The sequence below is a fragment of the Mytilus galloprovincialis genome, chromosome 7 (assembly GCF_965363235.1).
Source record: "Mytilus galloprovincialis chromosome 7, xbMytGall1.hap1.1, whole genome shotgun sequence".
In the NCBI taxonomy this organism is placed as follows: domain Eukaryota; kingdom Metazoa; phylum Mollusca; class Bivalvia; order Mytilida; family Mytilidae; genus Mytilus; species Mytilus galloprovincialis.
The window spans coordinates 27,238,243-27,257,920 of record NC_134844.1 but is presented as its reverse complement, the minus strand read 5'-3'; the positions used below and the strand labels follow the sequence as shown (position 1 = coordinate 27,257,920).

General features: G+C 33.0%; 1 protein-coding gene across 2 annotated transcripts in view; it reads right to left on the bottom strand.

Annotated features, from left to right (window-relative positions):
- LOC143082661 (sodium-coupled monocarboxylate transporter 1-like) overlaps positions 1-9,903 on the bottom strand; it is a 39,225-nt gene extending 29,322 nt beyond the window's left edge. For both annotated transcript variants that reach the window (XR_012980431.1, XM_076258471.1), the window contains exons 1-6: positions 9,681-9,903; positions 6,818-6,951; positions 5,982-6,050; positions 5,633-5,684; positions 2,938-3,005; positions 2,254-2,334 (exon numbers count right to left, since the gene is read on the bottom strand). Coding sequence is in view for 1 of the 2 variants with exons in the window: in XM_076258471.1 (XP_076114586.1) it covers positions 2,254-2,334; positions 2,938-3,005; positions 5,633-5,684; positions 5,982-6,050; positions 6,818-6,951; positions 9,681-9,882 (606 nt within the window). In the remaining variant the exon portion in view is untranslated. The remainder of the gene's footprint in view (positions 1-2,253; positions 2,335-2,937; positions 3,006-5,632; positions 5,685-5,981; positions 6,051-6,817; positions 6,952-9,680) is intronic.
- Between the last annotated feature and the right edge of the window lie 9,775 nt (positions 9,904-19,678).

Sequence of the window (19,678 nt, the reverse complement as noted above, 5' to 3'; positions counted from 1 at the left end):
TGCAGTCAGAATGTGTGAGGGATAAGGAGAGTAAATGCAAAATGTGTTATATAAGACTTATTAAGAAAGGATACGATACTGTTGTGAGGTCATTAAGATTGCATATGTTGGCGTTAATATTGATTCACTTAGAGGGTCTTTGCATTGAACTAAACACATTTATTTAAAAACAAGTTGTTGGCATGACACGGGTTATGTTCTTCTCATATATGTTATGATGGTATGATACTGAACCCCTAACGGGAAGGATTGTACCTGATATTCATATGATGAAAACATAATCTTGCAATCAGTTTAATTGAAGTCTGGAGCTGGCATGTCAGTTAACTGCTAGTAGTCTGTTGTTATTTATGTATTATTGTCATTTTGTTTATTTTCATTTGTTACATCTTCTGACATCAGACTCGGACTTCTCTTGAACTGAATTTTAATGTGCGTATTGTTATGCGTTTACTTTTTTACATTGGCTAGAGGTATAGGGGGGTGAGATCTCATAAACATGTTCAATTATCACTGAACTAGTACATATATTTGTTTAGGGGCCAGCTGAAGGACGCCTCCGGGTGAGGGAATTTCTCGCTGCATTATAAACCTGTTGGTGACCTTCTGTTGTTGTCTGTTCTATGGTCGGGTATGGTCTCTTTGACACATTCCCCATTTCCATTTTCAATTTTATTGAATATTTTTCTATTTGAAATAACAATGGCACCAATGTAAGTAGTACGATCAGACAATATTCTTTACTTTTTCAATGGCAACACATTTGTTGCGTTTGGTTGACAAGTTTTTTTAAACAAACAGTCCGCATTTCCATGTTTTTGTATTAACACAAATTAACTTCACTGGCTCCTTTAACTACGCGCTATAGATGATGCCCTTTCACTAAATAATTCTTAGTTTGGTTACTATATATGTTGAACGCATGTATACCATCGAACTTTAATTTAAACTAGAGGCTCTCAAGAGCCTGTGTCGCTCACCTTGGTCTATGTGCATATTAAACAATGGACACAGATAAATTCATGACAAAATTGTGTTTTGGTGATCATGATGTGTTTGAAGATCTTACTTTACTGGAAATTATTCTCGCTACAATTATCTCTATCTATAATGAACTTGGCCCAGTAATTACAGTGGAAAATATATTCGAAAAATTTACAAAAATTTACAAAAATTTATGAAAATTGATTAAAAATTACTATAAAGGGCAATAACTCCTTAAGGGGTAAACTGACAATTATGATCATGTTGACTTATTTGTAGATCTTACTTTGCTGAACATTATTGCTGTTTACAGTTTATCTCTATCTATTATAATATTCAAGATAATAACCAAAAATTGCAAAATTTCCTTAAAATTACCAATTTAGGGGCAGCAACCCAACAATGGGTTGTCTGTTTTGTCTGAAAATTTCAGGGCAGATAGATCCTGACCTGATAAACAATTATATCCCTGTCAGATTTGCTGTAAATGCTTTGGTTTTTGAGTTATAAGCCCAAAACTGCATTTTACCCCTATGTTCTATTTTTAGCCATGGCTGCCATCTTGGTTGGTTGGCCGGATCACCGGACACATTTTTTAAACAAGACAGCCCAATGATGATTGTGGCCAAGTATGGTTTAATTTGGCTCAGTAGTTTCAGAGGAGAAGATTTTTGTAAAAGTTATCTACGACGGACGACGGACGACAGACGACGACGGACGACGGACGCAAAGTGATGGGAAAAGCTCACTTGGCCCTTTGGGCCAGGTAAGCTAAAAATACCACAGATACAAATAAAACTGTATCATATTTTGACGTTCATCAAGATAAATTAATAATTAGGATTGGTGGACAACAAAACTTTCCGGTAAAAGGGATGAATCTAGCTACCCAGTTGTCAACTTTTCATTTCTACATGTATGTAGCAATATCCCAGCTGCGCCTGCATAGGGATTTACATCCTTCAAATGATACCATATTCCAGAGCATGCATTACCATATCTTGATTTCCTTGACAGAATGTTACTGCTCACAAGCATCATATTGAACCAAGGGTTCTGGATGATAAAGTTGAAGTCATCCCTCCGAAATGTGTACGCACACAATCACGCTAGTTGATCGTTATGGAATATATGTTTCCAATTTTTGGTCACAAGATTTTAACCAAGGTATAATTCAAACTATTATGATTTATGTAACTACGTTCATTACAGTTTTGTTTTCTATTCCATAATAAAGTTTCTGCGAAAATAACATTACTAAAAACTTACTTTTATAACTATTGCCAATATTCCTGATAACATGATAAATGCTTGGAAAACGTCCACCCACACTATCGTTTTCAATCCTCCCTATATCGACATAAATAACAACACGGATTGAGCACTAGTTATAATTCTTACAAGTAATGATGATGATGCCTTGCAAACTATTTGCTTTTCAAAGTACTTTTATGAAATACAAAATAGTGCTAATGGCAAGCTATTTTAAGCATGTAAATGAAATTAGAATTTCAGAGGTTTTTGCTAACCTTTTTGTCTTTTCTTGGAATCTTGATGTTAATGTGTCTGTGTCAAGTTAAGTATATTGCGACTTCAAAGTTACACGTTAAATAGGCACTTCTCTATAAATGAAAACCCTTTGGTCTGAAAAGGTTTTTGTAATATTATTTTTTTTATGGTTTTGTTAGGGCACTCTGGAAATGGTTTTGAGATTTTTTTCTACTTTGGTGGATAGTTTTCTCATTAGCAATCATACCAAATCTCCTTATTTTCATACATGTACATTTATTCAATAATTTGATTTGAACTCATAAAATTTTAATCACTTGAAACGTATAAGAATTGTCTATAAGCCATTTGATCCTGAACGGGTTGATAAGGCTCCTTGAATTCCTCAAACAAAATTTCAGTACAAGTGACTTTTGTTCAAATAATGTTGAAGATAATACTCACCATAAAAGTGTAAAACGTGCATATTACGCCAATTAATATGAAAGATGCCCAGTCTGGAAACCCGCTAACTAAATGAAATCAGATTAAAAAACTATATGTAAAAAAGTTTTACATAAAAATAATTCATCGGTTGATCTGATTTGTTAATTTTACCATCTGCACTTTAAATTTTATTTGTACTTATGAATAAAGGCAACAGTAGTATACCGCTGTTCAAACTCATAAATCCATGGACAAAAAACAAAATCGGGGTAACAAACTAAAACTGAGGAAAACGTATTAAATATAAGAGGAGAACAACGACACAACACTACAATGTAACACACACAGAAACGGACCAAGCATCAGAAAAAATCCCACGAGAATAGCAAATATAACATCAAAACCAAAAACATGAATTTGGAATAGACAAGTACCGTGACACGTCTTATCGCAATGTGAATTTACACTCAAAAATAAGAGAAAACAAACGACGCAACGTTAAAATGTAACACACACAGAAACGAACTATAATATAACAATGGCCATATTCCTGACTTGGTACAGGACATTTTTAAAAGGAAAAAATGGTGGGTTGAACCTGGTTTTGTGGCATGCCTCCCTCTTTTATAGCCATGTGAAATATAACATTAAAATGACAACTCAACACCACAGGACTACAATATAAATAAATTGGAGAACACAATCGACAAAGAAACACACGAACAAAAGGCAACAAGTTCAAAATTTTAATACGTCAGAAGTGCATTTTGTCCACACAAGATCTACTAGTGACGCCCAGATACAAAAGTTTGAAAGCCGAAACAAGCACAAATTTCGAACAGCATCGAGGACCAAAAGATCAAAAAAGTTGTGCCAAAAACGGCCAGGGTTTTCTGTTAGTTACCAGAACATCCCTATTATTTAGAATAATTTATACTTTTGCAAACAGTAAATTTATAAAATTATATACAAAAGATGTACATGATAAGACTGAAGTATTAACTAATTACAGGAAACAACTGAAATACATTACATAACCACACATTTTTAACACAAAATGTAGACAAATCCGAATAGGTTTAAACCTGAACGCCAAGTGACGTCATATTTGAAATTGTAAAAAATGACAAAAAAATGACGTCATTTGAATTAGTTAAACAGATCATCAAAAAATGAAAAATGACGCCACATTTGAATGAATAAGATAGAATTAGGATTGATTTAAGATTATATTTGAACTAAATACTGATATTGCATTTAATAACAATGCACATTTTAATACTTATTAATAGTAAACTAAGGTAGCAATTAACTATATTATAAAGCTATGTCCGGTTTGTTTTGAATCTAACTTCAAACGTAAAATATCGTACTGATTACGTTGAACAAAATGAAATCTAATGAATGAATGCAGTGATAAATTTGTTTTAAACCATAACACATAAATATAATAGAAAAGACGTCAACACATTTGACAAAATCCGATGAGAATTACAAATATAACATTAAACATTTAAACTAAATACATGAATTTGGGATAGACAAGTACAGTAACACGTCTTATAGTAATGCGAATTCACACTCAGCAAAACAATCACAATCGGGAATAAGTCACGTTTGGTAATTAAAAGATTAGACGACATAATGACAAACCACAATCTACCATGTGGTAAAAATGTCCTTAGCTAGTTTGGTGAAAGACACATCGTATGGATCCACCAATTCGTGATGGTGTCCATAAAATTTACGGAGTTTCAATTTTAATCTGTCCTCCTCATAACTTTGTTGGAGCAGTTTCTGCGTAAGGAGCACACTCCTGTATATGAAGTCCGTATAGTGTGAACAAGCACGAGAATAACGTATCAATTGTGATATGTAAACACCATACGAAGGGGCAGAGGGTATGTTACTGCTGAGAAATGGGAAATTGATAATTGGGAAGTTGAAATCGTCCCGTTTATCATAGATTTTCGTGTGAAGTCGTCCATCTACGTCAATATTGAGGAAAAGATCAAGGTATGAAGCAGTCCTTCTAGTATCAGTAGTATCCTTAATTTCAAGTTCACTGGGATATATGAGATGTAGGTATTGGCTGAAATATGGGTTATTCAATGATAGAACATCATCAATATATCGGAAAGTAAAATTAAAGAATTTTGCAAGGTGCTTTTTCTTTTTGTCTTTTAGAAGGTTCTGAATGAATTCTGCTTCATACGAGTACAAAAACAAATCAGCCAGTAGGGGTGCACAATTAGTACCCATTGGAATACCGACTGTCTGTTGAAATATAAATCCTCCAAACTCAACAAATATATTGTCGATCAAAAAGTAAGTAGAAAAATTTAAGTCATTTCACAGCAATTTAAATATGAAAGCTACCATTAATATCTTTTTCGGAAAATGAAGTTGACATTTTTGGCAAAACATAATGACAAGAAATAATACATTAATATGTAAAGAAAAGTGCAACTGATGTTTATGAATACTTGATAGAAGATGAATAGACCGCAGAAAATAATACAAGAACAAGATGAACATTGTAAAACGTTCATACTGCGAGCACTAAAAACCCAAAACAAAATTCTTTACAATTTTTAATGTTTTATCATTAGAATGATTAAACAAATATAAATTAATAAAAGCATTTCATTGATTGCGCATCATTTCTGGTTCGTTTTAAGGACAAATACTGTTTTCAATACAAAACGAATACCTGCTTGAAGAGCTGTTGATGGTGAAAAACTTGCTATTCCTGTATAAATTAACTGTGAACAAAAAAAAAAACTAAGTTAATTAATGCAAAACATAATTAAAAATTATGCGTTATAAGAACAATCTATTTACAATTAGTCCATAATGAAAATATTTCAGATAACCGCAATTAGACCAATAAAATCACGCGCTTTGACACAAGTTCATTTGGATACATACACCTTCAAAGTTTAACAATACAATCTATTATTTTGGGGGTGTTTGTTCAGATATGATATTGAAGGAAGGCATAATCGTAACGTTTCATTTCTACTCATAGAGAGATTAGTATCAAAATTAAATGAGTTTACCGTTGACAAGTTGTTGATTATGGTTCCTGTTAGTCTCGCAGCCTTTGACTTAAAACGAAGCTCCAAGTACTGTAAAATAAAGTTTAATTAATAGTAAAATGTTTTTCTATTATTATGTGTATCCAGTGTATCTACAAGTTTAAGGCTTAAGATATAGACTTGTTAATAACTGCAAGGTCATTTCTATATCGACAATTTTAAAGGTTCCCATGTTTTATGCTGCCGTTTAAACACGGTTGTGATTAACCTGCCCATTTGCTATCTCATTCAAAGTCATCATAAATGTTCGCTCTCGAACACATTCTATAAATAAATTATTTAACAGTTCCATGTACATCTTATATAACCACGTACGATGGAATAGCCTAATAATAATGTTGCCTGCCAAATAAAGAGTATCATCTGCTTACTCTAATTCCGTTGTACCTGAGATCATTCCCGGTTTTGACTTGGGTTCATCTTGATCAAAATCTATTTTTCTACGTATTGTTTTGATCAACTTTGGCCCGTCATATTTTTCTCGAAACAGCATAGGCATTCAATCTTTTGCTTCGAAGAGAGTGAACAATAGCTTACATTAGGATTTAGTTTCGTATACACGCTAATTTGGGTTAATCTTTAAGGAAAAAAAATATAAAATTATAAGATACTAGATAATCTTAGGCACATTCAGCCAATTTTTGATTAAAATTGGTTATAAGGCTTCAGAGAACATTTTTTTTAATCTTTATGAGTTCAACATACGGCGACCATGAGTATCAAGCGATGGTTATTGCTCAAATGGCGCATAGGGTCGAGTGAACTAAAATGAACTCAATTCTGTCTGTTATCTTTACCTCATATATGCTTGTCATTTTAAGCGGATAAAATAATGGTACAAATAATATGGTTGCCATCACCACTGCCAACATTTGTCCGAATGTGTACAAATAATACTGTGTTCCTTTTGTGTACATTTCTGCCGGTGCACCTACAATAGAAACAGTTGTTTTGTCAAATGCGTTTAAATATGTGGTTATCTGATCAAGTACATTTATTAGTGTGTATATTCGTTTAATGTATTATTAATTTGGTGAATATGTTTTGGAACTGCATATATCCATTTTCTTTATTTTTGATGTCGACATTTTCCAGTTTTGGAAAGTTTATTTAATGCATGATTTTTTTTTATTAGTTGTAAGAGGCCTTGAACTAGCTGTCAGTTAGCTGCGAGTACTCTCAGATCTGTACCTAGTGTCTTTTTGTTGTTGGGATGTACAAGTACACGTCCACGTCCACTTTTATCTTTATCCATCAGATAAGTTAAGCCTTTTTCAACTGATCTTTATGTTTCGTTCTTATGTTTTACTGTTATACCACTGTTCCAGGTTAGGGGAGGGTTGGACTCCCGGTAACATGATTAACCCCGCCACATTCTGTATGTATGTGCCTGTCCTATGCCAGAAGCCTGTAATTCAGTGGTTGTCGTTTGTTCATGTGATACATATTTGTTTCTCGTCCATTTTTTGTACATATATTAGGTCGTTTGAATTGTTTTAAATTGTCTTTTCGGGGCCTTTTATAGCTGACTATGCGGTATGGGCTTTGCACATCGTTGAAGGCCGTACGTCGACCTATAGTTTTTAGTTGTTTTTTTGTGTCATTTTGGTCTCTTTTGGAGAGTTGTCTCATTGGCAATCAAACCACATCTTCTTTTTTTATACCGTAGGATGGAATGAGCATGCCTATTATTATTATAAGTCTTAGGATCGTTCTTTGAAATTTATTAATTCTAAAGACGGGACATGATCAGATTTACATCTACTTTATTTGAACTCTGGTAGATAGCTGTCTTAATGGCAATCATGCCACATCTTCGAACGTTAATAGTATCACAAGAAGGACGAACCGATGAACTAACCAACGGATATTGTCATATCAAACAAGTAAACAAGTTTAATTCTGTTATCTGAAATATTCGTTCAAAGACTAAAAATCTAAGAGTACAGAGTGTAGTGTGTATTTACAACGTGTATCTATAGATAAAGTGATCAAATTGTCAACACAAAACTATAAATCATTTCGGTTCTTTTGTACTTTTGTACTTTTTAAAAATATATTTACAGTTACGTAATCTGCATAATAAAAAGAGTGTTGGTAGAACGATAATATAATCTTCGTGAATTTCTTCTGCAATTTTATTTGGTATTTTGTTTCTTAGTTGAATAAAATTGAGAATAGAAATGGGAATATGCCAAAGAGACAACAACCCAACAAAAGAGCAGATAACAGTGGGATGCCACCAATGGGTCTTGAATGCAACGAGAGAATCCCGCATCCGTAGGTAGGCCTCAGCTATCCACTAAATAAAAACGGAAATGGACGTCATACGTAAAAAAAAATCTCAAATCGTACTTTCTTGTTTGTTTGACCTGTTGATACTATATGTAAGGTTTTTTTTATTTAATGTTTACTTATTCAGGGTTATATCTGTTCTATAAATAAGCTTTTTTATTTAATGTTTTCTTATTCAGGGTTATATCTGGTCTATAACCAGCTTTTTAAGGGTTTGGTATTACTATAAATTTTCACTTCTTCGTATTATGAACATCAAAATTATTTATTTTGTAAAAATATGTCCTTTTTCTCCATTTAACTGTATACCTAACAACAGAATTATTTTCTTTTACCTGTTTATAAACTTATTGTAAATGGCGTTTTTTTTGGGTTTTTTTTTTTTTTTTTTTTTTTGTTCAAGGTTTTGTTGTTTTTCTGAAATTGTTTTAAAGCCGTATACTACTGTTACTTTAATTATTCATCGCTCATTTTATTGATTTTGTATTTACATTGTATCATAGATTAAATGTATTCGTACAATTGTGTTTATATGTCTTTTGATTAAGTTAAACAATTTCAGTTGATACTTTATAGAGTGCATTCTCTGTTGTGATGTTACACTATTGTTTCTGATAAGGGTGAAGGTTTCGTACAATTTAAACGTTTCAACCCGCTGAAATTGTTTGCAACTGTCCTAAGTCAGGAGTGTGATATTCAGTAGTTGTCGTTTGTTGATGTGGTTCATAAGTGTTTCTCGTTTTTTATAAAGATTAGACCGGTGGTTTTCCGTTTGAAGAGTTTTATACAAGTTATTTTGGGGGCCCTTTATAGCTTGCTGTTTGGTGTGAGCAAATGCTCCGTGATTGAAGACCGTACATTTGTCAATATAGAATAAAGAAACACACCACAATACGCCGAATAGATAACAAAAGAAACTAAGCAAGATGACAATGATACATAAATTAACCGAAAGGACTGATAATTATTATCGATATGCCAGCTCCATATCTTAATTAAATTGAATGATAGATTATGTCTTCATTATATGAAAATCATGCACAATCCCTCCCGTTAGCGGTTTAGATAGCTTTTTTTGATGTTTTTCTTGCTGGGTCAGGATGTTCTTTTTTAGCTTTTTTTAATGGCTCCATATAGTATACTAAGGCAAAAAGCTTTTACATTAAAGTATTATCGCCACGAGACTACGGGAGTCATTTCTTTCATTGGTTTGCTCAACCGTGGACCAACGGATACATTTTGTTCCAATTAACTATCAATTATTTGTACGCTGTCTAAATGTCATAACCTTCAGCCTACTTGTATTCAATTGCATAGCCTTGTAATGTTAATGCATGGCTTAAATTCTAGTGCATTTATCATTACCTAAAATGAGAATAGCGGATTGAAAAGATACCAGTATAGAAACTGCTACAGGCAGACAACTCATTTTCCTATCAGCCATAAGGAATTCGCGTGTTGTTCTCTGTCTACCGCCGGTAAATCCATGATAAATGCCTATGCAAGATGGTATCACTAATGTTATTACAAATACTACCCAATCGGTAGCTGAAAAACGATTTTCCATTTACTCTAGATTTTCACTTTTCTGCAAAACATAGAGAGTAACATTTTGATAAATACATATCCATAGTGTCAAACATTTAGTTAGATATGTGTTCGCGTATTTATATATCCTGCGTAACTGTTAGGAAGCTCATTAGAGAACAGTCTCTTGAATGTGTGCCTGGTTTCCATTAATAGTAACAATTGTATTAAAAGTTAAGTTGCTTTAACACTTTTGAAAGTTAAGGTACCTAAACACTAATCAAAGTTAAGTTACATAAACACTTTTGAAACTAAAGTTACATATACACTTTTGAAAGTTCAAGTTATATATACACTTTTGAAGTTAAGTTACATTAAAACTTTTGAAAGTTAAGTGACATAACCACTTATGAAAGTTCAAGTTACATAAATACTTTTGAAACTAAAGTTACATAAACACTTTTGAAAGTTCAAGTTATATATACACTTTTGAAAGTTCAAGTTATATATACACTTTTGAAAGTTCAAGTTATATATACACTTTTGAAGTTAAGTTACATTAAAACTTTTGAAAGTTAAGTGACATAACCACTTATGAAAGTTCAAGTTACATAAATACTTTGAAAGTTGAGTAACATATTATAAACACGTTTGAAAATTAAGATACAATAACACTTTAAAGTAAAGTTACATTAAAACTTTTCAAAGTAAAGTCACATAAACACTTTTCAAAGTTAAGTTACTTTAACACTTATCAAAGTTAAGTTACATTAACACTTATCAAAGTTTATTTACGTATACACTTTTTAAAGTAAAGTTACATTTACACTTTTAAAAGTTAAGTTACATAAACACTTTTGAAACTTAAGTTTAGTTACATTTTTTAAAAGTTAAGTTATCAAAACACTTTTGATGAAAGTTTAGTAACTAAAACACTTTTGGAAGTTAAGTTACATTAACACTTTTCAAAGTTAAGTTACATTAACACTTTTCAAAGTTAAGTTACAATATAGCTGTCATAATGATACTGACATCATACAAAATGATGAATGGTGTTTCCTAAATGTCCAGTGGCTAATCTTTTATAAAATTCAGGACGAGAATAAATTCAATCTGTAGACTTTTTTAGGTTGGTTCATCAGGATTGGCTGTATACCTATAAATGCAAATGATAGGTAATGGTTTAAGGTCCAATGGGTCCAAAGGCTTAGGTGGGACAACTCATGGTTTGTCCTCACCATGGGTCCAAAGTTAGATTTGAAAAAAATGTCTTACCCAAATTTTTAAAAGAGTGTAAAAAAATTCCCTACGGCAATACTTTTTTAGCCACTAGGTGGAAATGGTAGGTAATGGGCTAGGGTCCAATGGGCCGAAAGGTCCAGGTGGGACAACTCATAGTTTGTCTTCACCATAGGTCCGAACTTAGGTCTAAAGGGTCTAACATGCCTACCCCAAATTTTCAAAAGTCTGTCAAAAATTCCCTACGGCAATACTTTTTTACCCACTAGGTGCAAATGATAGGTAATGGTCTAAGGTCCAATGGGCCAAAAGTTCCAGGTGGGACAACTCATAGTTTGTCTTCACCATAGGTCCGAACTTAGGTCTAAAGGGTCTAACATGCCTACCCCAAATTTTCAAGTCTGTCAAACATTCCCTACGGCAATACTTTTTTACCCACTAGGTGTAAATGATAGGTAATGGTCTAAGGTCCAATGGGTCCAAAGGCTTAGGTGGGACAACTCATGGTTTGTCCTCACCATGGGTCCAAAGTTAGATTTGAAAAAAATTTCTTACCCCAATTTTTAAAAGAGTGTAAAAAATTCCCTACGGCAATACTTTTTAGTCACTAGGTGGAAATGGTAGGTAATTGGCTAGGGTCCAATGGGCCAAAAGGTCCAGGTGGGACAACTCGTAGTTTGTCTTCACCATAGGTCCGAACTTAGGTCTAAAGGGTCTAACATGCCTACCCCAAATTTTCAAAAGTCTGTCAAAAATTCCCTACGGCAATACCTTTTAACCCACTAGGTGCAAATGAGAGGTAATGGTCTAAGGTCCAATGGGCCAAAAGGTCCAGGTTGGACAACTCATAGTTTGTCTTCACCATAGGTCCGAACTTAGGTCTAAAGGGTCTAACATGCCTACCCCAAATTTTCAAAAGTCTGTCAAAAATTCCCTACGGCAATACTTTTTTACCCACTAGGTGCAAATGATAGGTAATGGTCTAAGGTCCAATGGGCCCAAAGGCTTAGGTGGGACAACTCATGGTTTGTCCTCACCATGGGTCCAAAGTTAGATTTGAAAAAAATGTCTTACCCAAATTTTTAAAAGAGTGTAAAAAATTCCCTACGGCAATACTATTTTAGCCTTTAGGTGGAAATGGTAGGTAATGGGCTAGGGTCCAATGGGCCGAAAGGTCCAGGTGGGATAACTCATAGTTTGTCTTCACCATAGGTCCGAACTTAGGTCTAAAGGGTCTAACATGCCTACCCCAAATTTTCAAAAGTCTATCAAAAATTCCCTACGGCAATACTTTTTTACCCACTAGGTGCAAATGATAGGTAATGGTCTAAGGTCCAATGGGCCAAAAGTTCCAGGTGGGACAACTCATAGTTTGTCTTCACCATAGGTCCGAACTTAGGTCTAAAGGGTCTAACATGCCTACCCCAAATTTTCAAAAGTCTTTCAAAAATTCCCTACGGCAATACTTTTTTACCCACTAGGTGCAAATGATAGGTAATGGTCTAAGGTCCAATGGGTCAAAAGGCTTAGGTGGGACAACTCATGGTTTGTCCTCACCATGGGTCCAAAGTTAGATTTGAAAAAAATGTCTTACCCCAATTTTTAAAAGAGTGTAAAAAATTCCCTACGGCAATACTTTTTTAGCCACTAGGTGGAAATGGTAGGTAATTGGCTAGGGTCCAATGGGCCAAAAGGTCCAGGTGGGACAACTCATAGTTTGTCTTCACCATAGGTCCGAACTTAGGTCTAAAGGGTCTAACATGCCTACCCCAAATTTTCAAAAGTCTGTCAAAAATTCCCTACGGCAATACTTTTTTACCCACTAGGTGCAAATGACCGGTAAATCCATGATAAATGCCTATGCAAGATGGTATCACTAATGTTATTACAAATACTACCCAATCGGTAGCTGAAAAATGCTTTTCCATTTGCTCTAGATTTTCACTTTTCTGCAAAACATAGAGAGTAACATTTTGATAAATACATATCCATAGTGTCAAACATTTAGTTAGATATGTGTTCGCGTATTTATATATCCTGCGTAACTGTTAGGAAGCTCATTAGAGAACAGTCTCTTGAATGTGTGCCTGGTTTCCATTAATAGTAACAATTGTATTAAAAGTTAAGTTGCTTTAACACTTTTGAAAGTTAAGGTACCTAAACACTAATCAAAGTTAAGTTACATAAACACTTTTGAAACTAAAGTTACATAAACACTTTTGAAAGTTCAAGTTATATATACACTTTTGAAGTTAAGTTACATTAAAACTTTTGAAAGTTAAGTGACATAACCACTTATGAAAGTTCAAGTTACATAAATACTTTTGAAACTAAAGTTACATAAACACTTTTGAAAGTTCAAGTTATATATACACTTTTGAAAGTTCAAGTTATGATCAGTTATATATACACTTTTGAAGTTAAGTTACATTAAAACTTTTGAAAGTTAAGTGACATAACCACTTATGAAAGTTCAAGTTACATAAATACTTTGAAAGTTGAGTAACATATTATAAACACGTTTGAAAATTAAGATACAATAACACTTTAAAGTAAAGTTACATTAAAACTTTTCAAAGTAAAGTCACATAAACACTTTTCAAAGTTAAGTTACTTTAACACTTATCAAAGTTAAGTTACATTAACACTTATCAAAGTTTATTTACGTATACACTTTTTAAAGTAAAGTTACCCTCACGACACTTACCAAAGAGGAAATCCTGGATAATCATAGGTCTGTTCTATGTTCCTTTGGAATTTCAACCAAAGATGAAGAACTGGATCTTCCATCACTGTATTGGATACCTAAACTACATAAGTGTCCTTACAAACAACGGTATATTGCTGGGTCTTCCAAGTGCTCCACGAAACCTCTTTCTAAATTATTAACATCTATTTTATCAGCAATCAAAGACGGGCTTCAAAGTTATTGTGAAACTGCCTATTCTAGAGGTGGCGTGAATCAGATGTGGATACTTAAAAATTCAAAAGATCTTTTAGAGTACATACAATCTAACTCTCTTTCATCTTGTAACAGTATTAAAACATTTGACTTTTCTACCCTGTACACAAGTATTCCACATTCCAAACTAAAAGACAAATTGAAAGAGTTGATATTACTTTGCTTCATAAAAAAGAATGGCCAACGTAGATACAAGTATCTTGTCTTAGGGAGGGATAAATCCTACTTTGTAAAGAATCACTCTGATTCAAACAAAAAATTCTCTGAAACTGATATTATCAAGATGCTTGATTTCTTGATTGACAACATATTTGTTACGTTCGGAGGACGTGTTTTTCAACAGACTGTCGGCATTCCAATGGGAACAAACTGTGCCCCTCTACTCGCCGACTTGTTTCTTTATTATTATGAGGCTGACTTCATGCAGGAACTTCTTAGGAAGAAAGATAAGAAGTTAGCAATATCCTTTAACTCTACTTTCCGCTATATAGATGATGTTCTTTCACTAAACAATTCAAAATTTGGTGACTATGTGGAACGCATCTATCCAATCGAACTAGAGATAAAGGATACTACAGATACAGTTAAGTCGGCTTCATATCTTGACTTACATCTAGAAATTGACAATGAGGGTCGGTTGAAAACAAAACTTTACGACAAAAGAGATGATTTCAGCTTTCCAATTGTGAACTTTCCATTTCTAAGTAGCAACATTCCAGCAGCACCTGCATACGGGGTATATATCTCCCAATTGATACGATATTCCCGTGCTTGCATTTCCTATCATGATTTTCTTGATAGAGGTTTGCTGCTCACAAGGAAGCTATTAAACCAAGAGTTCCAAATGGTGAAGTTGAAATCATCCCTTCGTAAATTTTACGGACGCCATCACGAGTTGGTTGACCGTTATGGAATAACCGTTTCACAAATGATATCGGATATGTTCCTTACGTCGTAACTACAATTCCCTTCCCTTTCATGAATATGACCTACCGAATAAGACTATTTACCGGATTTGTAATCACTTAAGCAACACGACGGGTGCCACATGTGGAGCAGGATCTGCTTACCCTTCCGGAGCACCTGAGATCACCCCTAGTTTTTGGTGGGGTTCGTGTTGTTTATTCTTTAGTTTTCTATGTTGTGTCGTGTGTACTATTGTTTTTCTGTTTGTCTTTTTCATTTTTAGCCATGGCGTTGTCAGTTTGTTTTAGATTTATGAGTTTGACTGTCCCTTTGGTATCTTTCGTCCCTCTTTTACATTTACACTTTTAAAAGTTAAGTTACATAAACACTTTTGAAACTTAAGTTTAGTTACATTTTTTAAAAGTTAAGTTATCAAAACACTTTTGATGAAAGTTTAGTAACTAAAACACTTTTGGAAGTTAAGTTACATTAACACTTTTCAAAATTAAGTTACAATATAACTGTCATAATGATACTGACATCATACAAAATGATGAATGGTGTTTCCTAAATGTCCAGTGGCTAATCTTTAATAAAATTAAGGACGAGAATAAATTCAATATGTAGATTTTTTTTAGGTTGGTTTATCAGGATTGGCTGTTTATCTAGTCTGCAACTTGAAAATATGGTATGCAGGGTAGGAACAGTTGTTTTTTCTTTGTCCTGCTACAGGTCATCAACAGACCCGACCCCTCTTTATTATTGGTTTTCTGCCGGATGGAAATCTACAGATGAGAATGATTTCTGTACCCCAGCCCAGCCTTAGTGACTCATTCAACGAGTTAGCACACTTACTAAAATGTTTGAAAATAACTAACAATAACTTGAACTTTATTGACATATGGAAAGTAACATGATAAATACATCAATATATGATTTAAATCGAAGTTCAAGAGCACTACTACAAAATAATTACTATGGAAATAAATATACTACCAGTTACAAAAGAAATAAATGTCAGAAAACCTTTTAAGATGTTTGTTTACAATTATAAAATAATGAATTCAACACTAAGCTCAAAACAGTATTTTGAAAAGTTTTTAAATTGAATCGAGCGGATGAAAACCTATGCACATCCCATTCTTCAGAATGTGCCCCTTTGACGTGGGTTATTGAAAGTAACTACTACACACAAAGAATATTTCAAAGTAATATAATTAACAGTGTATAACAATACAAATGATATAAAAGCTGAATTAATTAAAATAAACAAAATATGTCGTTACGAAAAATACATATATAGCATACCTTTGTAAAATTAGACTTGTTGAACTGTTGGAATATAAAGATACTCTTAATGTGAAGAAAACATAAGATTATGTAATAGATTTTTATCAAAACATGTGTGTTTGATTATTTTATCATTGATTTTACTCGTCTACCTATTTTTGCGTCTTTGTTATACAAGAGGCTTTTATCAGTGACTGAAATTTAAATCGGTTATCAATGTGCTGCTGCTATTCTTTTTTCATGACTTGAGGAAAGGACGACAATTTTCACTTCTGACACAATATGGTCTAATACATATCAAACACCAAAAGGGTCACAATTTGGTTGACAAATGTGTCTATTTCAAAAAACCTTAAAGCTAAATTGATAGTTCTTTTCATAAAAGTACCTTATACTCTCCAAAGTAATCCTTTTTTGAAAATTTGGTCACATTATAATGCTTTTGTGAAATTTCCAGACCTAAAAGCTTTAGGAAAGCCTTGGCCGCCACCTACGATTCAAAATGTTTTGTAACCAAAAGATTCCAATTTTGATATGGAATTCATCAATATGAGAAAAAAATGATGCTAAAATACAAATACTGTTTATTTAAGGAGTCAAAGCTTCATAAATTTTAAAGAAAGGTGCCATGTTTTATGTCTTAAAAGTAGTATCACAAGTATTAATTTTCTATGTAAAATATGTAGTATTTTGGTCTGATTACAAAAGAAGGATGTTCACAAAGGACTAGAATTGGACCTAAGATTTTGTTGTTTTTAACGCAAAGGAGTAGGTTCAGTAAGACCCCTTTTTGGCCCCAAAATATAGCAGTTTTACAAAATTGTTAAAATGTAGACTTTTAGTTATTTATTGGAAAATAGCATGCTTCTGCTTCATAAATATGGGCTGTTTTTTGACAATAAAGTACACATACATCGGATACTAGCATCATTAAGTCATGCTTAATTTCTGAAATCTTCACAATTTTAGCATTTTAGTTAAATGTTAGACGGTTTTCGTCGGAAATGAAAGTGGACGCATTTGTGTTCATTCTTCATATTGAAATGTAAGTTGTATTTGATGATAATCCATAACATATATAAAGGTTGAGGATGAACACGGATGCGGCCACTTTCATTTTTGACAAAAAAAAACATCTGAAAAGTGACGTTTTTGGGCATATTTGATAGTTTTTTCATATGTAAGCTTTAATCGGATAAAATAAGGACTAAATCAATCAATTACTTTCACATAAACTAATTGAATCAACTGAAATAGACATTTAATTGTTTAAAATGTGTCCAAAATCTTTCGTCAGATGGACTTGAAATTTGAGGCCAAAATCATCCCTTACCGGACCCACTCCTTTAATAATAAATTAGGTAAAAATCACGGTTAAGAATCGCGTTATAAATTCCCATAATTCATCTTTTAGAGTTCATCCCCTTGGTCTGAATTAAAATTAATTCTCAAAGGGACCTGAATTTTTTTTTTTAGATCATTGTTCGCATTTGAGAGTGCAGTTTTTATACTTTTTTCCAATTTAATATCAAAGCAATTTGCGGCATGCACACCATGTTTTTGGAATAAATCTCATGTTTCCGATACCATTGACCGGAACGGAAGTCGATTATATTTCCGCTAACCGCACTCGGTTTCATATTTACTATTTTACATATTAACTGGAATCTGCGTGTTTTACGCTACACTCGAACAAAGTGTTGTAGTCGGACGGGAACCAGTTTACATACTTTATTTTATTTACACAAAAAAATCTTGACCTGTCCAAAGAAAGGCGTGTATAGTCCGCGGTTTTATTCTCCAAAAAATTGGACCTTCCAGAGGGGGTGCGGACTATAGAGTGCAATAAACAAGAAATAACAGAACAAGATCAATTTCGCGGCGAGGTGGTTTGTTTACGTTCCGCCATCTTTATAATTGATATTGTAAAGGGCGCTCTCATCATTTTTATAACTTATAACTAATAATATTAACTCATCCATATTAATAAGTTATTTCTATTCAATATCAAATTAATGCTGGTAAATATAAAAAACTAAACCTATCATTACAAATTTCCCATTTCTTTTCAATGCATTGGTTGAAATAAACTGGTATCTGCTTGATTGAAACGATACAAACATAGTAATAGAAGACAACCGTAAACAAGCTTAGAATTTGTAAACTACAAAACGTAATTGGTTATTGTTCATTCCGTTTTGGTGTTTTATACTAACTAATATGGTTTGTATAAGCTTAAGACCCTTCAAACATTAATGTGATAGGTATATTAAAGACTGTTTTACAAAAGGATGGAACTGTTTTACTTTCAAAGTCGTATTATAGTGATATCTGTCATGTACGGATTGCGACTCTCACCGGTTAATTTCTTTTTTCTAACGTGCTTTTTAAACTTCCTGTTTAAACATACACAAGTTTCTAAATTGTTTTAAAGTGAATTAAACTTATTTTAACAATCATGCAGCGTTCTAGAATCATTTACAAACAGTTTCAGCGTCTGTTTGATGATGTAAAACAGGTTTTCCAAGAAAATACCGAAAACGATCGTACAGGATTTGAAATCACCGGATTTTCATTAGACCTTTTCTAACAGTAACAAAAAGTTTTTTTACCTAGAATTTCGTGGGGAGAAGGGGGTTCGGACTATACACCAGTGCGAAATATACAAGCCTTTCTACGGTATTTATTTGAACAGCCAGTAGTCAATTGATACTGTAGATCATTCAGGTAGTCTTGACCTATTCATTTGTAATTAAAAATAAACAGCCAGTTGTCATCTTCACTTCACACACACACATATACGAATATCAATTATATGCTTGCGAGAAATGTTGCAATGTTAAACTAATAACGGTATGTGAAAATCAAGACTTACATAAAAAATATCCCAATATTAGAGACAGTGGCGTCATTTTTCCTCAGTGCTTATTAAGAAAACATCATTTTGGTAGAAAACTTCAGAAAATATGAAGTCACACAAAAATACGGATTTTGTGTTATAAAAATTTGCTGTTACAAAATTTTTGAAATTTTTGAAAATTCAGGAATGAATCTCCCTTTTTTTGTCCTTTTTAGTTTATAGCTCTTCATCTTTTTAAAAGGATTTGAATTTTAAAATATTTCGACCTCGACTATCACTTAAGAACATCGATTGTCGAAATGCGCATTTTGGTGCAGAACAAATGGTACCGTTTTTGTTATCACACTATCATAATTTTAAAATTTGTCTAGAAGAAGATAGAAAACTGTTGAATATCTAGCCAAGGATGATTGACGTATTAATTTTCAGGTACCAAGTGCACAAGTCTTTCATCTTTTTGTTACTTATTGGTATACAAAAATTCAGTCTTTGATGACTTTTAAGAAATGAAATATACATGTCTATGTTATTTGATACAAGAAATTTTGTAACTGATAATGTATTCGCCTCTGTTATTAC